This window comes from Mercenaria mercenaria, unplaced genomic scaffold (assembly GCF_021730395.1).
Source record: "Mercenaria mercenaria strain notata unplaced genomic scaffold, MADL_Memer_1 contig_4795, whole genome shotgun sequence".
In the NCBI taxonomy this organism is placed as follows: domain Eukaryota; kingdom Metazoa; phylum Mollusca; class Bivalvia; order Venerida; family Veneridae; genus Mercenaria; species Mercenaria mercenaria.
Genome location: NW_026463051.1, coordinates 42,490 through 64,049, shown reverse-complemented (window position 1 = coordinate 64,049; position 21,560 = coordinate 42,490). Strand labels below are relative to the sequence as shown.

General features: G+C 36.4%; 1 protein-coding gene across 1 annotated transcript; it reads right to left on the bottom strand.

The window, feature by feature from the left end:
• Nucleotides 1–358: 358 nt before the first annotated feature.
• Nucleotides 359–10,423, bottom strand: LOC128554170 (low-density lipoprotein receptor-like). The gene is made up of 6 exons (XM_053535419.1): nucleotides 10,314–10,423; nucleotides 7,263–7,418; nucleotides 5,445–5,557; nucleotides 4,729–4,842; nucleotides 2,016–2,184; nucleotides 359–641 (listed from the first exon to the last, which is right to left on the bottom strand). Exons 4-6 carry the CDS (start codon nucleotides 4,820–4,822, stop codon nucleotides 401–403), a joined length of 504 nt encoding a protein of 167 aa, XP_053391394.1. The 5' UTR covers nucleotides 4,823–4,842; nucleotides 5,445–5,557; nucleotides 7,263–7,418; nucleotides 10,314–10,423; the 3' UTR covers nucleotides 359–400.
• Between the last annotated feature and the right edge of the window lie 11,137 nt (nucleotides 10,424–21,560).

Here is a 21,560-nt window from a genome sequence, read left to right as displayed (position 1 = left end):
CATTTTGTAAACACTGCTATTACGCCTCTACTACCTTAAGTCATATAGCAATTTTCCAGCTCTTTATGTGAAGGAAGACTTCAAGTGTCCCTTTGTGCATTATTTCAGGCATAAGCCGACACCTGGGTAGAACCACCTGCCTACAAATGGCTTCCTCACACAAATCTACACCCCACAAGGGAGCTTTTGAACCCAGAGCAGTAATGGTCTGGAGGTTAGAAATCAGCAACTGTAACCATGTAACCCTCAGTAGACTTGACAAAGTATACTTCAACCTTTGTAGAGCAAACACAAATGGTAAAACTGAAATAAGTTTATTCATTAAGTGGCAGTTGTATTACAGAGATGAATTAACAAATTATGAAAAGATATCTGCATCTGTATGGGGTTACTGGATTGGTCATGTTTTACAGAATTGCTGATATACCTTTTTGTGTCCACTATTCAGTTTCAAGGACTGAATTATATAAGTACTTTCGGATCTTGCTACCCAAAATAGTGCTCCAACTGTTTCATCTAATACCAAGTTTTGTGGCCTGTTCAGATTGTCTACAAACAATGTGGGTTGGGAACCATCCAGATCTGTGGAGTGTATGGAACCAGCCTGACCTTCAGAACCCCATTCTGACCATAGCAGCTTTCTGTAGAAATAATACATGTAGAGACATGACCTTGTAACAGCTTTTTCCAAAATGAAAATTATCATAATTATGTGACAAAGTTTAATGAAACTGCTAATGAATTAAATATTCAAAAATGGACACTAAAAAGCAAAATGAATTGGTCACCTAAACACAAGCAGTAAGACTTCAGTCAGGTTAAGCTTGTAAAAATACTGGTCTGGAAAAAGCTGCAAACAGAATAATTGTTTACAGTAAAGTAAAACTCAAAGGTTTTAAAAGCTGTTTTTGAAAAACATCTGGACAAAGTCTGAAACAAAATATATTTACATTTCAATCCCAACTAGAAGGTGTTTTTTTCACAAAAATATATGTCTCCCCCACCCCATGTATACCTTTAGCTCTGGTGGCCATTTTGGCCATTTTGTGCAGCGAAGCAGAACATGTCGGCGATATGCACAACTAGGCTTGGTACTAATGACACCTGTAAAATTTTGTCGAAATCTGTCCAGCAGTTACCTGTGAAGTCGGACAAGATTTTTCTATTTTTAGCTCTGGCAGCCATTTTGTGCAGCCAAGTTGAAACTGCCAGCAACATACACAACTAGGGTTGGTACTGATCACTTCTGTGAAGTTTCGTCGAAATCAAGCCAGCAGTTTAACCTGTGAAAGCCGGACAAGATTTTTATATTTTAGGCTCTGACTTCCATTTGTGCAGTGAAGCAGAATGTATCTGTGATAGGTACAACCAGACTTGGTACTGATCACTCCTGTGAAGTTTCGTCAAAATCTGTCCTGCAGTTACCTGTGAAAGTCGAATTTTTAGCTCTTGCGGCCATTTTGTGCAGTGAATGGGAACGTGCCAGCGATATGCATAACTAGGCTTGGTACTGATCACTCCTTTGAAGTTTTTTCAAAATCAAGCCAGCAGTTTGACCTGTTAAAGCCGGACAAGATTTATCTATCTTAAGCTCTGACATCCATTTTGTGCAGTGAAACGGAATGTGTCAGCAATATGCACAACTAGGCTTGGTACTTAACACTTTTGTGAAGTTTCGTCGAAATCTGGCCAGTAGTTTGACCTGTGAAAGCCAGACAAGATTTTTAGCTCTTGTGGCCATTTTGTGCATTGAAGCGGAACACACCGGAGATATGCACAACTAGGTTTGGTACTGATCACTCTTGTGAAGATTCATTAAAATCCAGCCAACAGTTTGCGCTGTGAAAGCTGGACAAGCTTTATGCAAACGGACGGCCAGACAGACGGCCAGACAAGATGGCAAAGGCAAACAATATGAGGGAGACAAAATTCAGGAATATTAAAAACAACATAAATTATTGTTTTACATAGGCAAATTTGATGTGTAGTCTCAAATCTGCAAACCATACACTTACCTTGATTTTACATTCACCAAGACTGAATATGGACAATTTAAGTCACTGACTAATACTGCACAGTTATCTCCCTTCCATGAACACACTACAATTGTTCCTGCTGCACTGTCTACCATGTATATATTAGACGTAACCCAGTCAACTGCCACACTGGTAACATTCTCAACACCTGAATCATAAACAAATTTTGACAAATACAAAACAGTTATCCTCCTTCCTTGCAAACATTTCTGATTTTGCCTGACTCACAGTTTACCTTGTACAGAGAGCGGCTTTTACAGAATTCTTGTTAAAAATCTGTCGAAAATGTGTAATCAAATCAACAAGGTAAATTGCCACATTACTTTGTTATACAATGAACATTGTACATGTGACCACATGTACTGACTTTTATTAAACCACTGCTTTTACATCCTTCCCTAAATGTTTTACTGAATAAAGCCATCCCATTAAAAAACTTTTTCCACAATAAGCAGCCACATAAAACTATCCTCAGTTAGTAAAATTACCTGCAGAAGTATCTATTAAACAACAGCTTATAGAACTTCCTGCAACCCTCTAGTTGCAATTGTATACAATTAGCCTTTCTATTAGTTGAGCAAACAACTGTCACAGTCAGTGGACTGCGAGAAGTGTTTTCCTTCATGAAACAAATCTTGAACAATATGTATCACAGTTTCAAATGTTGATGTGCATGGCATATCAACCATTTTCTTGTCTTTCTAAATTTACCAGATTTACCACGAGACCTTTCTACTAAAAAGCTAAGATTTTGGCTGTCCCTTGTGTAATCTCTTAACAAAGTCTACTGTATCTACCTAGCATCACGGGGCTGAAACTGGACACTGCCATTATCAATATATATTTGGACACATCTGAAACATTTTGGCAGCAATTTAATTTTAGTTTTTCATGCTTCTAAGTTTATAATGAAATAATCTTTGTAAAATAAAATAAGCTTGTACTTTATTCCAATATCTGTCTTCCATATTTTTCATACATAACAATAATAGATTGAAAGACAAATTTCATTTTTTGATGGTGTTGATGCTGTTTTCCATAAATAACAGGGAATAAAAAAGACAATTTTTTTGGAAAATGTCTGAAATGAGTAACTTGTTACTTGTGCACAAAACAAACTAGAGCTATCACTAAAGGTGTTGAATGTACCCCCCGCATGCACTGACACAGTACATTGCAATTTGACGCACACAAGATTGCATAATTATGTGGACTGTATGTATATAGACTGTATGTATACAGTATAGTAACAAAAAACAAAGTCTCATAACTATGCAGAATATTTATCTAAAAGAATGTAACATGCACCATGCACAACTAGGGTTGGTACTGATCACTTGTGTGAAGTTTCATTAAATTGTGTGCAAGGGTTTGGTAGATTAGGCATGCACAAGATTGCATATGCAGACTGTATGTACATAGTATGTTAACAAGAAACAAAGTCCCATAACTCTGCAAATTTTGTCGCTGAAAGAACCTAACATGCCCCATGCACAACTACTGTTGTTACTGATCACTTGTGTGAAGTTTCATTAAATTGTGTCAAGGGGATGAGGAGAGATGGTGCGCACAAGATTGTGTCTATGTATATAGTATAGTAACAAAAAAACAAAGTCCCATAACTCTGCAAATTTTTTTCTAAAAGAACCTAACATGACCCATGCACAACTACTGTTGGTACTGATCACTTGTGTGAAGTTTCATTAAATTGTGTCAAGGTGATGAGGAATGATGGTGCGCACAAGATTGTGTCTATGTATATAGTATAGTAACAAAAAAACAAAGTCCCATAACTCTGCAAATTTTTTTTCTAAAAGAACCTAACATGCCACATGCACAACTACTGTTGGTACTGATCACTTGTGTGAAGTTTCATTAAATTGTGTCAAGGGGATGAGGAGAGATGGTGCGCACAAGATTGTGTCTATGTATATAGTATAGTAACAAAAAAAAGAAACAAGTCCCATAACTCTGCAAATTTTTTTTCTAAAAGAACCTAACATGCCCCATGCACAACTACTGTTGGTACTGATCACTTGTGTGAAGTTTCATTAAATTCTGTCAAGGGGATAAGGAGAGATGGTGCACACAAGATAGCGTCTACGGATGGACAGACAGACGGACAGACAGACAACCTGAAACCAGTATACCCCCCCTTACAACTTTGTTGTCGGGGGGTACAAATACCAGTAATATAAAGACAGTGCACAAGTAACTGACAACTCCCTTATATTATACTGGTGTGTATGAAAGACTTTACTCTTGATGATACAATTGTGTCAATAAACAGGCTTTCCTGTAACTCGCACAAATATCTGTCACTTCTATGAAAATTATATGAGTACCTTATCTGCATCAACAAAATCAACTCTGCTAATCAACCACATACTGTGTGATTATATGTCCATCTAGTCAATTCAAAAATATAAAATAATCACATATGTTTTACTCAAAATTCCCTATTGGCTTGTAGAACTTTAATTATATGGAACAATGTGAACTGACGACATGGAAAAGCACACCTCCAAACTAAACAATTGTCTTGGTCAGAAATAAAATTGCTTCTTTTGAAAGTAACCCCCCTTGAAACCAAGTAAAATCCTCACAAGAGAATATTTTCTTCAGTTCCCATGCAGTTTTGAGGGACTGTGATGGATGAGAATTTTGTCAAAGTAGTGTTGACCCCAAATACCTGTATCAATGGTGGCTAGGGGTTCTCTCTGGTTATTACTACCATCAAGCTTTGTTCTGTACACAACTTTTCCATTGTTTGCTGCAATCAACATACTGTTACCTGGACCAAAACCTGCTCAATATATAATATCTAATTCAAGAAAAATCAATCATATAGCAAAGAAGAAAGATTACACTGAATTGATAAAATTCAAATTTTGGACTGGCTTAGTTGCCGCATCTGAAAATGAGCATGGTGGTGACTGTGGTATTGTGTGATCAGGTAGAAGTATTTAACAGACTAGAGACTGTACCCTGCAGGTGAAGGGAGACACACCTGAGCCAAATCACACAAAAAGCTATCTCACAAGAAAAGAAATCCAAAAAAAAATGCACAAAAATTACATTCTTAAAACTACACTAAACTCAAAGCAAGTCCTGTTCAGTATTTATCAATGTTGATGGTCTACAATTTACAACTAGAATTAAACTTCAAACATTAAATTTGCTATGCAGAATTATCATGATGAAATTTTATTCACCTTTATCACCTTACTATTCATAAGTTTACACCCATGGCTGCTATGTTAACAAAACAAAGACCCTAAGGTTCATGTCCAAATTTTAGAACTGAAATTTCCTTGAAAACAGGCTCTGATAAAAATAATAACAGACAAAATCAGTGAAGTAGCGTGACTTTTTTATATAATTATATGAACTATCTGTGGAGTATACCTATAGCGGTGATCTGACTATCTGGCAACTGTGTCAATGTCTCAACATCCTCTGTCTCTGTATAATAAACATGACCTCCTTACCGGACACCAGCACTAACAGTGGCTCCTCTCCTGTAATATACAAGAACAACATTACAAGCACTTATCCACGGGAATATTTATTATATAAATAAACAACAAAATGTGCAAAGTTGATGCCACTCATCTACACGGCAATATTTTTTTAAAACAGAGGGCCATGATGGCCCTATACATCGCTAACCAGAGTTGATCTGGCCTACTGACCTAATTTTTGACCCCACATGACCAAGAGTTGAACTGACCTAAAGTCATCAAGACAAACAAGTTGACTAAATTTCATAAAGGTTCGGTTACAACTGTGGCCTCTAGAGTGGCCACTCATATTACTTGGAGTCATCAGGTAATTATAAATAAACAGTCTTGGAAAAGGATTAGATAATTTTTCAAGCATTTTTTCCTATATAACTTATATAATAACTAAGTGACCCCAGGGCTTGGCCTCTTTTAACCCTAGGGGCATAATTTGAACAATTTTGGTAGCGGACTACTAGGCAATGCATCATACCAAATATCAAAAGCCTATGTCCTGTGGTTTTAGACAAGATGATTTTTGAAGTTTTTTTCCTAAGTCTATATAATACTTGGGACCCCAGGGCAGGGCCTCTTTCACCCCAGGGTACATTTTGAACAATTTTGGTTAAGGACCATAAGACAATGCTAAAACCAAATATCAAAGGCATAAGTCTTGTGGTTTCAATCAAGAAGATTTTTAAACTTTTTTTACAATATAAGTCTATATAAAACCTGGGACCCCCGGGGCGGGGCCATATTTGACCCTAGGGGGATAATTTGAACAAGCTTGGTAGAGGACCACTCATTGCTTCACACCAGATATCAAAGCCCTAGGCCCTGTGGTTTTGGACAAGAAGAGTTTTCCTTTTGGTTGCCATGGCAACCAGAGTTCTGCATGGAATTCAATTCTTTGAACAATTTTGAAAGGGGGCCACCCAAGGATCATTCTTGTGAAGTTTAGTGTAATTCTGCCAAGTGGTTTTCAAGAAGATTTTTTTAGAAACTGTTGACAGACACATGACGGACGACTGACGACGCACGACAGACATTGAGCCTTTGGCTCAGGTGAGCTAAAAACAACATATATCCTAAGTTGCAGGTGATTAGGATAGAATTTTAATGTATAATTTATCATAATGTTTTTTTTTTTGTTAGCTATAACATGATAAATATTAAATGTATATTTTTAAGAAGATACTCATTATGTCTGTCAAAATGGTTGCAAAAACATAGATTCCTATTATAAACATTTTCAATTATTAGAGGTATATATTAACAGTAAGAAAATCTGCATATTTTTTTTTTTTGTGGGGGGTGGTTGGATTTAACGTCGCACCGACACATGATAAGTCATATGGCGACTTTCCAGCTTTTACTGGTGGAGGAAGACCCCAGGTGCCCCTCCGTGCATTATTTCATCACGAGCGGGCACCTGGGTAGAACCACTGACCTTCCGTAAGCCAGCTGGATGGCTTCCTCACATGAAGAATTCAACGCCCCGAGTGAGGCTCGAACCCACATCGATGAGGGGTAAGTGATTTGAAGTCAGCGACTTTAACCACTCGGCCATGGAGGCCCCTTTGTGGGGGGTGGGGTGGGGTAGACTAGTGTCTACAAATCTTGGACTAGCTGACAACCTTTAGTTTCAAACCCTGTAGTCTGTAGAATTTACATATAGCTGCAATTTTCTCCTCAACTACTCACTGGTATATAAGCATCATACCTGTAACAACGCACGTCCTGTTGTCATCTGCCAGCACATATCCAGCTATACAAGAACATGTACGCTGTCCTGTATTATCTGTACACAGTTGACTGCACACTGGTCCTCCTGTTGTACCCTCTCTACATCCATCCTCTACTCCCAACTTCCCTGATACTGAAATTTTACCATAGTAATGACAGTATAAATGAAAACACATTAATCAAACTTTAATACGAACAATAACCAGATGTCCACCGGCCAACTGTCAAAAGGACTTATGTTTATGATACTATCTGGCAGCATCAGAACTGAGTGTGGCAAACATTTCTGCCAAGTTATTTAAGAACATTTCCATCCATGGCTAAGTTACAGCCCAGACAAGAGAAAATGCATTGACCTTTTACTAAGTGTGATTTGACTTTTCAACTACTTACTTCTGACAGACTGTTTCATTGAGGTAAACAATTGTGCTAAGTTATTTAAGAAATCCTCAATCCATGGCTGAGTTACAGCCCGGACAAGGAAAACTGCACCAAGTTTCGACCTTTCACCTCTTTGTATGACTTTGAACAGGGGTCTGGGAGCTGCACATGACACTCTGTCCCATTGCGGCAAACATTTATGCCAAATAAAAAAAAGATTGCCTAATGCATGGCAACATTACAGCCTGGACAAGCTCTAAAATGACCTTTGACCCCCCAAGTCTGACTTTAACCTTTGAGATAGGGATCCGAGGTTTGCTCATGAAACCCTGTCTCATAGAGGTGAACATTTACCTTTGACCTTGAGCTGAGAACTTGGCATTGAGCCGACATGGCTGACTCATAAGTTCTGCACATCATCTTGATTAGGTGATTACTTGACCCCAGTTTCATGTAAATCCTTCAAGGGGTTAAGAAGATACAGAGCTGACATAAAATGGGAAGGCTCAAACCTTTGACCTAGAGTTAAGACCTTGACCTGAGATGTCTGACTCATAAGTTCTGCATATCGAGGTGATAATTTTACACAAATTTCTTGGAAATCCTTCAAGGGATTAAGGCAATACATAGGACACAAAATGTTACAGATGGACGGAGACCATTCCTATAAACCCCCACCACTTGTGGCAGGGGATTAACTTAAGTTAATTTGATGATCGCTACTCTAACATCTGTTCAATTCTGTTGCAGTACCGCATTATGATCGCATTAGCTGCATGCTCGATAGTCAAGAACAGGATTCCATGCCGTTTTTAATAGTCTTTAAAATAGATGCTGTCTGTTAAATATCTTTTTTTTTTGGTGAATTGCAGAACAAGTACAAATTATAAAAAGCAGAGCTAGTGAAAATAAATTCTTGGCATCTGGTCTTGCATGAAGAGTTGTTCAAAGAATTTGTCAAGCCCTGGACAATCTGTATGTTTTATTCCACATTTTTCCTAATTGTCAAGGTCCTGGTCCCATTCTCAAAAATTAAAGATGACAAGATTGTAATAAGACTGTCTCATGTCCCTATGTTAGTTCTGTCATATTTCTAATAATTATGTTTTCCTCATTACAGTGGAGTAACTCAGTGACTTTTAAAAAAAAATTCCATGTTCGAGTCCAGGACTTCTTGGCTACAAATAAACGAGTGACCCAATAGCTCATCCTGAGCTTCACTCAGTTGAACAAGACTAGGACAGATTTCAATATTAATGCACTGTGTAATCCTTTTTAATACCCAAGCTTGATAAACATATCAAAATAGAACAGAAATGACTGAAACTGAGTTCAAAATCCAATGATTTGATTTAGAAACATAATTATGTAACTCAGGTTACTCCAGTAAACTCTGTCGCCGACTCTGATAGGCTAGGCTATGCATCCTTATTGGTATTGAAAAAAAACCTGACAGTGTTTGTTGCATAGTGATAGTAGGTTTATAGGCCACTTTCAACAGCCTTGCTGTTGGGTTAACCCTTTAGCGACGTGGTTAGAGTGTTTGTCTACGGATCAAGAGGTCTGTGGTTCGAGCCCCAGAAAGGACCTTGGTATTTTCTCTTCCTGGATTTACTCTGATTGTGTCAAATTTAAGTGTTTGACAGACTCATGAAGTGGGCATAGAGGGTCATTCTGGAGAGCTGGTGAGCTCTGAAAAAGTAAAGGGGGAGAAGTGTAGTGATAGTAGGTTTACAGGCCATTTCCAACAGCCTTGCTCTTTGGTTAACTCATTAGAAACGTGGTTAGAGTGTCCACCTATGGATCACGAGCATAGGGGTTCGAGCCCTAGTAGGGTTCTTGGTATTTTCTCTCCAAGGTTAACTTAAGTTGTTTTGCCTTGATTTTTGGCTTTTTCCTCAGAGGCATTTTGTCTTTGTAATGTTTGTTTACACCATATAGTGATTTACCGCAGAAATAAATTAGGGCTGTAAAGATTGGTTAGAACTGATACTGAGAACCAATCAGAAGCGACGTTATAAAATTACTATCCAGTGCGAGCATAAAAAAGTCTGCGGCAAATATACCGATTCCCGAAACAAGCATAATCTGACTTTTTTGTTAAAAATTCAATGCATCCTGTGGATGCAAATTAATTGAAAATGTGCGTCCATGGAAATGATTATGCTCTAGGACACACATGCAGGTAAAAAATCACACTAACTCCAACAGGTTCATAATTTCTATTTATATTTTTATTTCTCCTGGCCCCAAACATGCATGGTTTAGCAATCAGATAAAAATGTGCTATTTTAGAGTCTTAAAATTAAGTTATGAAATGTTTGCAATATATTCATGAAAATTATCATGTTGCATGCTGCCAGCTAGCTAGACTGAAAAAAATAGAGCTCTATGCAGGATTCACACCTTTCCAACACAATGTACCATTCACACCTTCCCTTCAATTTCAATACAATTAAGTGGTTACCTTTCAAAATACCTACCATAACTTCAAATAACTGGTTTCCTTTCAAAACACTAGGAAATATGATCAATTATCTCACTCTTCAGTTACTAAGCATAACGTAACGTCGCGAAATCACATTGCAAAATTATTTTCTTTTCACGGTCAACATTTTTGACATTAAATCAATAAATCAAGACGTACACAATTCTCTCTGTCAACATGTCTTGGAGTATCTAGATCTTGACAATGAACTCCACGGCGAAGAGATTCTCAAAACACACCAACTGAAAACTTTCTTTCTTCGATTCTGCCGCTTAAAAACTGTTTCTTACGAACAAAATAATTAAAATATCGTTAGCGGCTACTGCAGCTGCTTACCATTAGAAAATAGATGCATCATTTGCAGACAGAATACAAATGTTAGATGTACATAATTCATGTCTGCCTGTCGTGTGTGTTTCCGACATAAACACTGTGTGTAACCTGCTAATCCTTTAAATAGAATGTGGCACGTAATTCACGTGCAAATACAATTGTCATATTCCTACTGGAAAGTCGCAGATCTGTACCTTACACAAAACACACTTTCCTACAGATTTTGTTAAGATATCCAAAATTTATATTTTGTAAAATAACTTGAGCTACAAAAGAAACTAGTTTCCTTGAGATAGACGTGTTTTATAGCTTGTTGTTTGTTTAAAAAAAAACAAAAAAAACCCATAGCAATGTCGGCAGTTATCGACACCTTAAGCATTAGCATAGGATAACTGATTGTTTACTTATGATAATCTTAGCTGAAACCGATTTTCAGCTTTATTAATTTTTCATCCGCAGCATCATCAGAATAGCCCATATAGCAACAGCTGTAACGCAATACGAATATAAGAGAACCACACATACAAAAAGTCGTGGAGGCAGTTACCGACACCATTCGGCAGTTATGGACACCCTTACATTTTTTAAAATAAAAAATCAAATAAGTATGTTGACAAGCGATGAGTAAGCTAAGAGATGAAGAGAAGTCAGTTGAAATGCTTTTAAATTATAAATAAAAATGATAAGAAGTTGCTAGACGTTTAAGACTTTCAAACCGAGTCTGCAATTTTCACTGTTTGCCTTGTTCCCGGTGCTTCCGAGGGATCTACTTTCCAGATTTTATTTACTTCACAACAGCGGGTGTTAAGTGCTGTGTGGCGGCCGTAAAAAGTCGCCCCGACTTCATCTCAGTGTTGTTATATTTTCTGGTCCTTCGGGATCATTGATTTCAATTCATTTAGATTTGAAGATTGAATACTGCTTAAGCCGGTGCTAGGGGGCGTGGGCAGTGTTGCATTTTCCATTACTGCTCATGAACAGACTCAATCAAACCGAGTCTGCAATTTTCACTGTTTGCCTTGTTCTCGGTGCTTCCGAGGGATCTACTTTCCAGATTTTATTTCCATCATTTTGGCTAGAGCTAGATTGTATATTGGCCGTGTGTATAAGGCAGACACTTTTGCCTTGATGTTATAGCCTACATGTGTGCAAGTAGACCTAGACTAGCTCTAAACTTAGTTTACAGTCAGTAGAACTTTTTAAAAGCCAATAAAGGACGAAACGCAACAATGTTCAACGTCTAGAATATACAACCGTAGAGAAAAATACAAGAGGTGACCAAGCACCTTGATTTCGTAGCATTGTAAGCAGGGTTAAATTTTCGTACACAGTTACATGTCTGTAAACTTAGCCAAATTATGGTCCTACTATTTTAGTAATAGCAATAGTTTATATCAGAGTCTAGATCTGATAATTTAGGCAACCGAAAATGTTTGTCAGTTCATTACACTGACAAACAGACAGAAACATTAATGAACAGACGGACAGACAGAATCCCTGCCACTTCTTCTAAGAAAATAGGTCGAGTGCTCAATAGCACTTATGTTTCGTATAAAGGAAGCTCTAAAAGTCGCATTAAAATAGGGCTATTATAACAGTAGCTCAATCTGGGATGTTGTATTCGAGTGCTCGAGTGGATTTTTGCCAGACAGGATCTCACGAGGTGCGCGAGCACCGAGAGTGATCCGACCTTGCAACCTCCACAAGAGCCAACTACAAATTCCCAGATCTAGCTACTATTATGATGACCCTTTTATTATATGCCTCCACCTGTTTTGTTACTGAATGAAATCTTCAATGTTTATCGATATTAAAATGGAACTTAGTGAGGTACTGTATGCTATGTATAGAACTGTGTCAGGTCATGCATGTTAAGGAAAGTAGTCCGGCAGCATACAATACAAAAGGTACAATACGGATTTTTTTTCTGCCTGTTCATATTTATTGTGAAAAACAAGCCTATTTTTTTACAGAATTTATATATGTATATAATAAAGATCTATTCTGTTCTGAAAGAAGCATAAAATATCTAAATCGACAGGTAAGGGGAAAAAATCTAGGCTATGAATTATCTAATGGGTGGAAAACTGCGACACTATGTTTTTATGTCGGCAGACACCCATTCTTTCCTGTCTCCTTGGCATCTTGGTAATATTTTCCTCCATAATTGTTGTCTTTCATATCTGTCCTCGTGTTGCACACGCGAAAATAACTAAATTTTGAAAAGCAATTTCAAGGGAAACAACACTATCCACCTTACGACTTGCAATAACTCTTCCAAATATTGTTGAAGGAGATACGTCCTGTCAGTAAGAACAATATCTTGATGTAAAACGATAGTGCGCAGGAGTTTCGCTTGGACTCACAGACATTTAGGAAGAGTTTGTGACGTCATAGAAATGTCACAGAAAATCTTAACGACTGTGGCACTCTTACAATTAGGGTGTCGATAACTGACGACTGTCGGTTCTATGCGCAGTGTAACATACAAAAAAATGTTTGCAGTTGAAAATACATCCAAAGGGCCTGCATACCATAGGAACATTTTCAGACTTAGGGAGATAAGGAACAGATATAAAATTATCAAAATTAAAACTGTGGGTTCGCACTGCATTGAAAATATTTTGTAACTGCTTATAACTACTTAATAAATGTTGATTTTTAAATTGCGTCTTTTTTATCGAATAATAGGTCCTGTATACACTATGTACCTTATACTATTACACGTGATGCATTGGTGCATTGGTGCATCTATAGTAGAGTGAGGACGACCAGAGTTCGAATCCATAAAAATTTTATATCTCTTATTCATTTACTTTTTGTTCCTATTCATTTGAAATCAAGCACCTATAGTTTTGGTTTAGGTGGCAATATTTCTAAAACTAGTACTTTCGATCGGAGTTACAAACGGCAAATGCTATATCGCTCTTTACGTATGTACATGAATGCCGGAATATATATCATAGCTTCTGTTTGCTTACTGGATAGATCTTTTAAACATTTCAATATATAGACAGATAAGATTCTAACACGAATTAATTCTAACACGACCAGCAATTAACCTACATACATGTAGAGCAAAATAAATCTCGGGTTATTCTACAATATACCACTCGCGTGCAATGACGTCATCCGATCCAGGTGCGTACGGTGGTCGTAAAAAGTAGTTACCATTTTTTCTTACACTTTTGATACTATTATGTCGTGTTAGAATCGAAATAACAAGTTCCCAAGTGTGATTTATCGTAAAATAACCCTTGTTTTTCGTTCTTATGCGAAATAATATATCACTCAGGCCTACGGCCTTCGTGATATCGATATATTCTTACGCATAAGAACGAAAAACTCGGGTTATTCTACGATAAACCACTTTTGGGAACTTATTATTTCTTAAGTAGCGTACACGCGTAATTGCAAGTATAGGAATACAAGACTTGAAGTGTCTGAAAATGTCGAAATGACGTTATTACGTAGGTGGAAATTAATGAAATAAAGAAAGCCAGATTTAGTGCTGTTCAGTCTTCTTACACAGTTTTGTATACCAGGTTCATATAAGAAGAAGTTGAGTTTTTTCCCTATTTCAGCTCTGGCAGCCCTTACCTTCAGTCAAGTGAGAACATGTTATTAAGTGAAGTTCATCAAAGAATGCTAAAGACTAAATTTCACAAAGATATTTCGAGGGGTTCATGCGAAGGATGTTGGTTTTTAGTAATTAGGTTATAAAGTCCAATGACAGAGCACACTTTAAATAGACTGAAAATTATATATCACGTTACCTCAGACAGGTCGTCATGATGGCATAATTATGCGTATTACAAACAGCTCTCATATTAATGTCGAGTTTGCTCCATATGTGGCATTCAGTTGCTTACGCTTTTCCATGTGAATGTCGAGTTTGCTCCATATGTGGCATTCGACATTCAGTTGCTTACGCTTTTCCATGTGAATGTCGAGTTTGCTCGATATGTGGCATTCGGCATTCAGTTGCTTACGCTTTTCCATGTGAATGTCGAGTTTGCTCGATATGTGGCATTCGACATTCAGTTGCTTACGCTTTTCCATGTGATTTTTTAAATGTCGAGTTTGCTCGATATGTGGCATTCGGCATTCAGTTGCGTACGCTTTTCCATGTGAATGTCGAGTTTGCTCGATATGTGGCATTCAACATTCAGTTGCTTACGCTTTTCCATGTGAATGTCGAGTTTGCTCTGTATGTGACATTCGACATTCAATTGTGTACGTTTTTATTTATTCGTGAGTTAGCTCGACATATGACATTTAAATGTTTACATTTTTTTTTAGTATCGAGCTAGATTCAGAAATCAAAGTTTTGCAATTTTTCATGTCGACTATCAACATTATTTTTATACTTTTTTTAATTTCGAGCAAGTTTCATCTGCGACATTCGACAACTTATTTTAGCTGTGTTTAGCTCATTTGAGCATAATATGGCCAATGTGATCGAGCTGTCGTGTTCAACCGTAATCTTGCTTCCGTCATTGTTGATACCCTAGAGGTAACTCCGGTCTTAGTCACACTAGATCAGAATTCATCTTTTATATGAAATGTAAGACAATTTTGAAACTAGTAAATGTATGGTCAAACCGTTTATAAAATCTAGGTCAAGTACAAAACTGAGTTAGTCCTTGCGACCCAGAACTAGCTAGGTTCAATCATAGAACACTATCATTTTAGAAGCCACTTTTTACCTGATCTAAACGAAACCTGCTCAAAATTATATAATTTATGGCTTCATGAGATCTATATATGTTTGGTTCAAAACTGGGTAAAAATAGGCATCTCGATAGAGAGTAAAATCATATAACAAATACGTTGTGTGAAAAGAAGAGAACAGAACAGAACTAACATGCATTTTCTTTTAATTTATACATTGTACAACATAATATACATATAATATAGTTCTAAGTGAATATGTCATCACGTGTAATAGTATAAGGTAACATGAATAATACATGATTATGAAATATGGACTTTATATAAAAAAATTAATGGTATTGAAACGACTTCCATCGAGACATGTATGTATTTTAAAATTCTTATCTGTCTATATATTGAAATGATTAAAAGATCTATCCAGTAAGCAAACAGAAGCTATGATATATATTCCGGCATTCATGTACATACGTAAAGAGCGATATAGCATTTGCCGTTTGTAACTCCGATCGAAAGTACTAGTTTTAGAAATATTGCCACCTAAACCAAAACTATAGGTGCTTGATTTCAAATGAATAGGAACAAAAAGTAAATGAATAAGAGATATAAAAATTTTCTGGATTCGATCTCTGGTCGTCCTCACTCTACTATAGATGCACCAATGCATCACGTGTAATAGTATAAGGTACATAGTGTATACAGGACCTATTATTCGATAAAAAAAAAAGCCGCAATTTAAAAATCAACATTTATTAAGCAGTTATAAGCAGTTATAAGCAGTTACAAAATATTTTCAATGCAGTGCGAACCCACAGTTTTAATTTTGATAATTTTATATCTGTTCCTTATCTCCCTAAGTCTGAAAATGTTCCTATGGTATGCAGGCCCTTTGGATGTATTTTCAACTGCAAACATTTTTTTTGCATGTTACACTGCGCATAGAACCGACAGTCGTCAGTTATCGACACCCTAATTGTAAGAGTGCCACAGTCTTTAAGATTTTCTGTGACATTTCTATGACGTCACAAACTCTTCCTAAATGTCTGCGAGTCCAAGCGAAACTCCTGCGCACTATCGTTTTACATCAAGATATTGTTCTTACTGACAGGACGTATCTCCTTCAACAATATTTGGAAGAGTTATTGCAAGTCGTAACGTGGATAGTGTTGTTTCCCTTGAAATTGCTTTTAAAAATTTTAGTTATTTTCGCGTGTGCAACACGAGGACAGATATGAAAGACGTCCCTGACAACAATTATGGAGGAAAATATTACCAAGATGCCAAGGAGACAGGAAAGAATGGGTGTCTGCCGACATAAAAACATTGTGTCGGCAGTTTTCGACCCCATTAGATAATTCATAGCCTAGATTGTTTCCCTTACCTGTCGATTTAGATATTTTATGCTTTTTTCAGAACAGAAAAGATCTTTATTATATACATATATAAATTCTGTAAAAAAAAATAGGCTTGTTTTTCACAAGTAAATATGAACAGGCAGAAAAAAATCCGTATTGTGCCTTTTGTATTGTATGCTGCCGGACTATTTTCATTAACATGCATGACCTGACACAGTTCTATACATAGCATACATAAAGACCTCACTAAGTTCCATTTTAATATCGATAAACATTGAAGATTTCATTCAGTAACAAAACAGGTGGAGGCATATAATAAAAGGGTCATCATAATAGTAGCTAGATCTGGGAATTTGTAGTTGGCTCTTGTGGAGGTTGCAAGGTCGGATCACTCTCGGTGCTCGCGCACCTCGTGAGATCCTGTCTGGCAAAAATCCACTCGAGCACTCGAATACAACATCCCAGATTGAGCTACTGTTATAATAGCCCTATTTTAATGCGACTTTTAGAGCTTCCTTTATACGAAACATAAGTGCTATTGAGCACTCGACCTATTTTCTTAGAAGAAGTGGCAGGGATCCTGTCTGTCCGTCTGTTCATTAATGTTTCTGTCTGTTCGTCAGTGTAATGAACTGACAAACATTTTCGGTTGCCTAAATTATCAGATCTAGACTCTGATATAAACTATTGCTATTACTAAAATAGTAGGACCATAATTTGGCTAAGTTTACAGACATGGTAACTGTGTACGAAAATTTAACCCTGCTTACAATGCAACGAAATCAAGGTACTTGGTCACCTCTTGTATATTCTCTACGATATGTAACTGTGTACGAAAATTTAACCCTGCTTACAATGCAACGAAATCAAGGTGCTTGGTCACCTCTTGTATATTCTCTACGGTTGTATATTCTAGACGTTGAACATTGTTGCGTTTCGTCCTTTATTGGCTTTTAAAAAGTTCTACTGACTGTAAACTAAGTTTAGAGCTTGCACACATGTAGGCTATAACATCAAGGCAAAAGTGTCTGCCTTATACACACGGCCAATATACAATCTAGCCAAAATGATGGAAAGTCTTAAACGTCTAGCAACTTCTTATCATTTTTATTTATAATTTAAAAGCATTTCAACTGACTTCTCTTCATCTCTTAGCTTACTCATCGCTTGTCAACATACTTATTTGATTTTTTATTTTAAAAAATGTAAGGGTGTCCATAACTGCCGAATGGTGCCGGTAACTGCCTCCACGACTTTTTGTATGTGTGGTTCTCTTATATTCGTATTGCGTTACAGCTGTTGCTATATGGACTATTCTGATGATGCTGCGGATGAATAATTAATAAAGCTGAAAATCGGTTTCAACTAAGATTAGCATAAGTAAACAATCAGTTATCCTATGCTAATGCTTAAGGTGTCCATTGCTATGTTTTTTTGTTTTTTTTTTTAAACAAACAACAAACTACAAAACACGTCTATCTCAAGGAAACTAGTTTCTTTTGTAGCTCAAGTTATTTTACAAAATATAAATTTTGGATACCTTAACAAAATCTGTAGGAAAGCGTGTTTTGTGTAAGGTACAGATCTGCGACTTTCCAGTAGGAATATGACAATCGTATTTGCACGTGAATTACGTGCCACATTCTATTTAAAGGATTAGCCTGCTAGGTTACACACAGTGTTTATGTCGGAAACACACAAGACAGGCAGACATGAATTTTGTACATCTAACATTTGTAGTCTGTCTGCAAATGATGCATCTATTTTCTAATGGTAAGCAGCTGCAGTAGCCGCTAACGATATTTTAATTATTTTGTTCGTAAGAAACAGTTTTCCAGCGGCAGAATCGAAGAAAGAAAGTTTTCAGTTCGTGTGTTTTGAGAATCTCTTCGCCGTGGAGTTCATTGTCAAGATCTAGATACTCCAAGACATGTTGACAGAGAGAATTGTGTACGTCTTGATTTATTGATTTTATGTCAAAACTGTTAATTTTAATTAATTCTAACACGACCAGCAAATAACTTACATACATGTAGAGCAAAATCAATCTCGGGTTATTCTACAATATACCACTCGCGTGCAATGACGTCATCCGATCCAGGTGCGTAGCGTGGTCGTAAAAAGTAGTTACACTTTTTTCTAACAATGTTGATACTAGTATGTCGTGTTAGAATCGAAATAATAAGTTCCCAAGTGTGATTTATCATAGAATAACCCGAGTTTTTCGTTGTTATGCGAAACAATATCCCAGCAAACACACAACGTTAAGACAACGTTGTGTTTTAGTTGTATGTTAGCTGTGTTATTTTACAACGTTGTGACAACGTTGAGAACTGTTCAAAATAGTGATTTGAAATGTATAGGAGAAAGTCCTAAGAAAGCAATGTGTGAATGTACTGAAAAGACCCTATAAAAAGACACACTGAGTTTTTATCTGAATCTTGTAAAATTTACAACGTCAGTACAACGTTGTGCAAACGTTGGGCTACAACGTTGTGTATGTAACAGTGCTGTAACGTTGTCACAACGTTGTTAAGTAACGTTGTCACAACATTTTACTCAAGTTTGAATCACAATGTTGTTAAGGTAATGTTATATTAACGTTTTTACAATGTTGCCAATTTTCAGTGAAAGAGTAGTTATGAAATTATATTCAAAACTGACAGTTGCCTAGAAAAGCCTGCCTACTTGTAGAGCTACCGAGGTCGCCTGCTCAGTGGCTGTCAACTGCTTTGCTACTCCCTTATATACTAATTTTTTTTCGCTTGATTGTGAAGAATAAAGCTTCGAATCCAAATCCGGAAAAACATTGGAATGGCATTTAATGAGGACGTTAACAGTTACTGTCATGACCCATTATTAGGGTTCAAACCCACGTCTCCGTGGTAAGCAGCCGACGCCTCGTCTCCAACACCACCACTCCCCTTCTGCCACAAAACATTGCCAATTATATATATGAATACACCAAATCTTTAATTAAATTTATTGACTGAATGATGTTTAAATTTATGGATAGAATTGAGCTTCTTCTAGAAGAGCAGTTCAGCTCAAAGGAGAAATATACTGTACAAGTTCCCAAATATTACTGCGAGTGTCAATTTTAGAAGGAGAATATGCCCCCTGCGCCCCACCCTACCCTGCCCGATCATACCTAGGACCTACGCTTAAGCAAATTATGTATTTATGAGGGGTACATCAGAAATACTGATGACCTGAATTTCAACTTCTGAAAAATAAGCTTGTTTCTTGAAATAAATTAGCTTATTTTCCTTTAGGATGGATTACACCAAACCAGAAGTGACTACTCAGTGTTACATGTGAAGTAGTCCAAAATGTAGTTCCATGCTATGGATGAAATCTGGTATAATGAGTGACATGAGGAGGTGACAGTTAAATTTTTGGCTTATGTTTATTGCTTATAGTATTGAGAATAGATCTAGACCATTTTCATTGTAAATTTCTTGGAATAAGTTTTATTCTTTGCGAAAAATGTCTACCTATGTGTAAATGCTAAACGGCTGTTTTCATGGGGGCATTTTTAGAGGGTGATGTTTCTCAGAACAGATTATTTTTCTTATATTCAACATAATATGTCAATATTTTTCTATTTTTGATAAGAAGACATGTTATACTAAATGACCATATATGGTTTTCATATCATTGAAATGCTCTAAAGTGCTGAAAATGAGGTCTGAATGTTTTGTTATTAATATGAAATAAATAAGGAATTGAATTGGTAGAATGTAACTTTTAGTGTCAAATATTTTGTTGTTGTTGTTGTAGTATTTCATTATGTAAAGCTGACTTCGTAGCGATAGTTTCGAATCTTTATCGCATAGTGCGGCAATTTTCCTTTGATCTTTGCAGCATGTTATACATAGTAACACACATTATTACTACAAAACTGTGCTGATATCTTACAAAACTGTTGCGATATATATCAACACAGAAATCTCTATGGAGTTTCATAAGAAAAAAAGTGTTCCGATATATATCAGCACAGTAAAACTGTTCCGATATATATCGGAACACTTTTTCTCTATTGAGGCCCTATCAAGGGAGTATAATTTTTTCCTTTCAAAGAAAAGATGATTTTAGCTCCAATTTACAGTTCACAGAGAAAGAATTGTCACAAACACCTACATTTATAAAGTAAAAGAATAAATAAACTAGAATATTTCAAAAACTTGATAGTTATTGCCAAATTCAGAAATACATGAAATATATGAAATTCTGAGATTTCTCAAATGTTTCTTTTTCTTTGATTTCTTTTACAAACAAAACAACAAGTTTTACAATATGTCTGGCCAATGAAATGCAAAGATTTAAAACCAATGCAGAAATTTGTTGGGTACTTTTATCTGGGGAACACATTTTCTAAAACAGAAGTTTTAGTGTTTCAGTCAGCGAGGCGCAGAAAGGGAATCAAAATAGTAAAAATAATAATAAACAAATTTAAATGAAAATAATATATAAATTTTAATGATAAACTATGCGATAAAACAGTTATAATATGTAGTGCTCGTGTGTTACCAGGATATATCAGAACTAGGGGTACTTCTCGTTATTTTTCTCTTCACATATCTGTCTCGGCCTACCGGCCTCGACGATATGTGCAGAGAAAAATACCCTCGATGTACCCCTAGCTCTGATATATCCTGGTAACACACTCTCACACATACTATAACTATTACATAGCAACTCAAACGTAAGTACACTGGCCCACTGATATTATTAGAAACCAATGCACAGGCATTCCCTTTTTACTTCAAAATTTGGGTTAAAGTTATTCTTTTCTAACAGTTTAAAAATCCCCATCCCAAATACACACTGATCCATGTCCACCTTTGTTTATTTGTTCACATGTTATTACAAAATGTATGTTTTGTAATCTGTGTATAACAATAAAAGATAATGTTCTGTTCTGGAGTCTCTCTAAACCAGACTGATAGCCTTAAGATAAAAGTGGAAGTTCAGTTATGAGAAGTTTCCATTTTAGACAGAATTATTCATTTCAGTTTACAGAGGTTTCCAGTTAAGAGAG

Bases quoted from the DNA above. Each gene is read 5' to 3' on its own strand.
- LOC128554170 (XM_053535419.1), bottom strand. From the start codon at position 4,822: ATGTTGATTGCAGCAAACAATGGAAAAGTTGTGTACAGAACAAAGCTT. The intron at 2,185-4,728 runs GTATTTGGGGTC...TTTATGATTCAG, and splicing joins CCTAGCCACCATTGATACAG to GTGTTGAGAATGTTACCAGT. The intron at 642-2,015 runs GTAAGTGTATGG...TTATTTCTACAG, and splicing joins TTGGTGAATGTAAAATCAAG to AAAGCTGCTATGGTCAGAAT.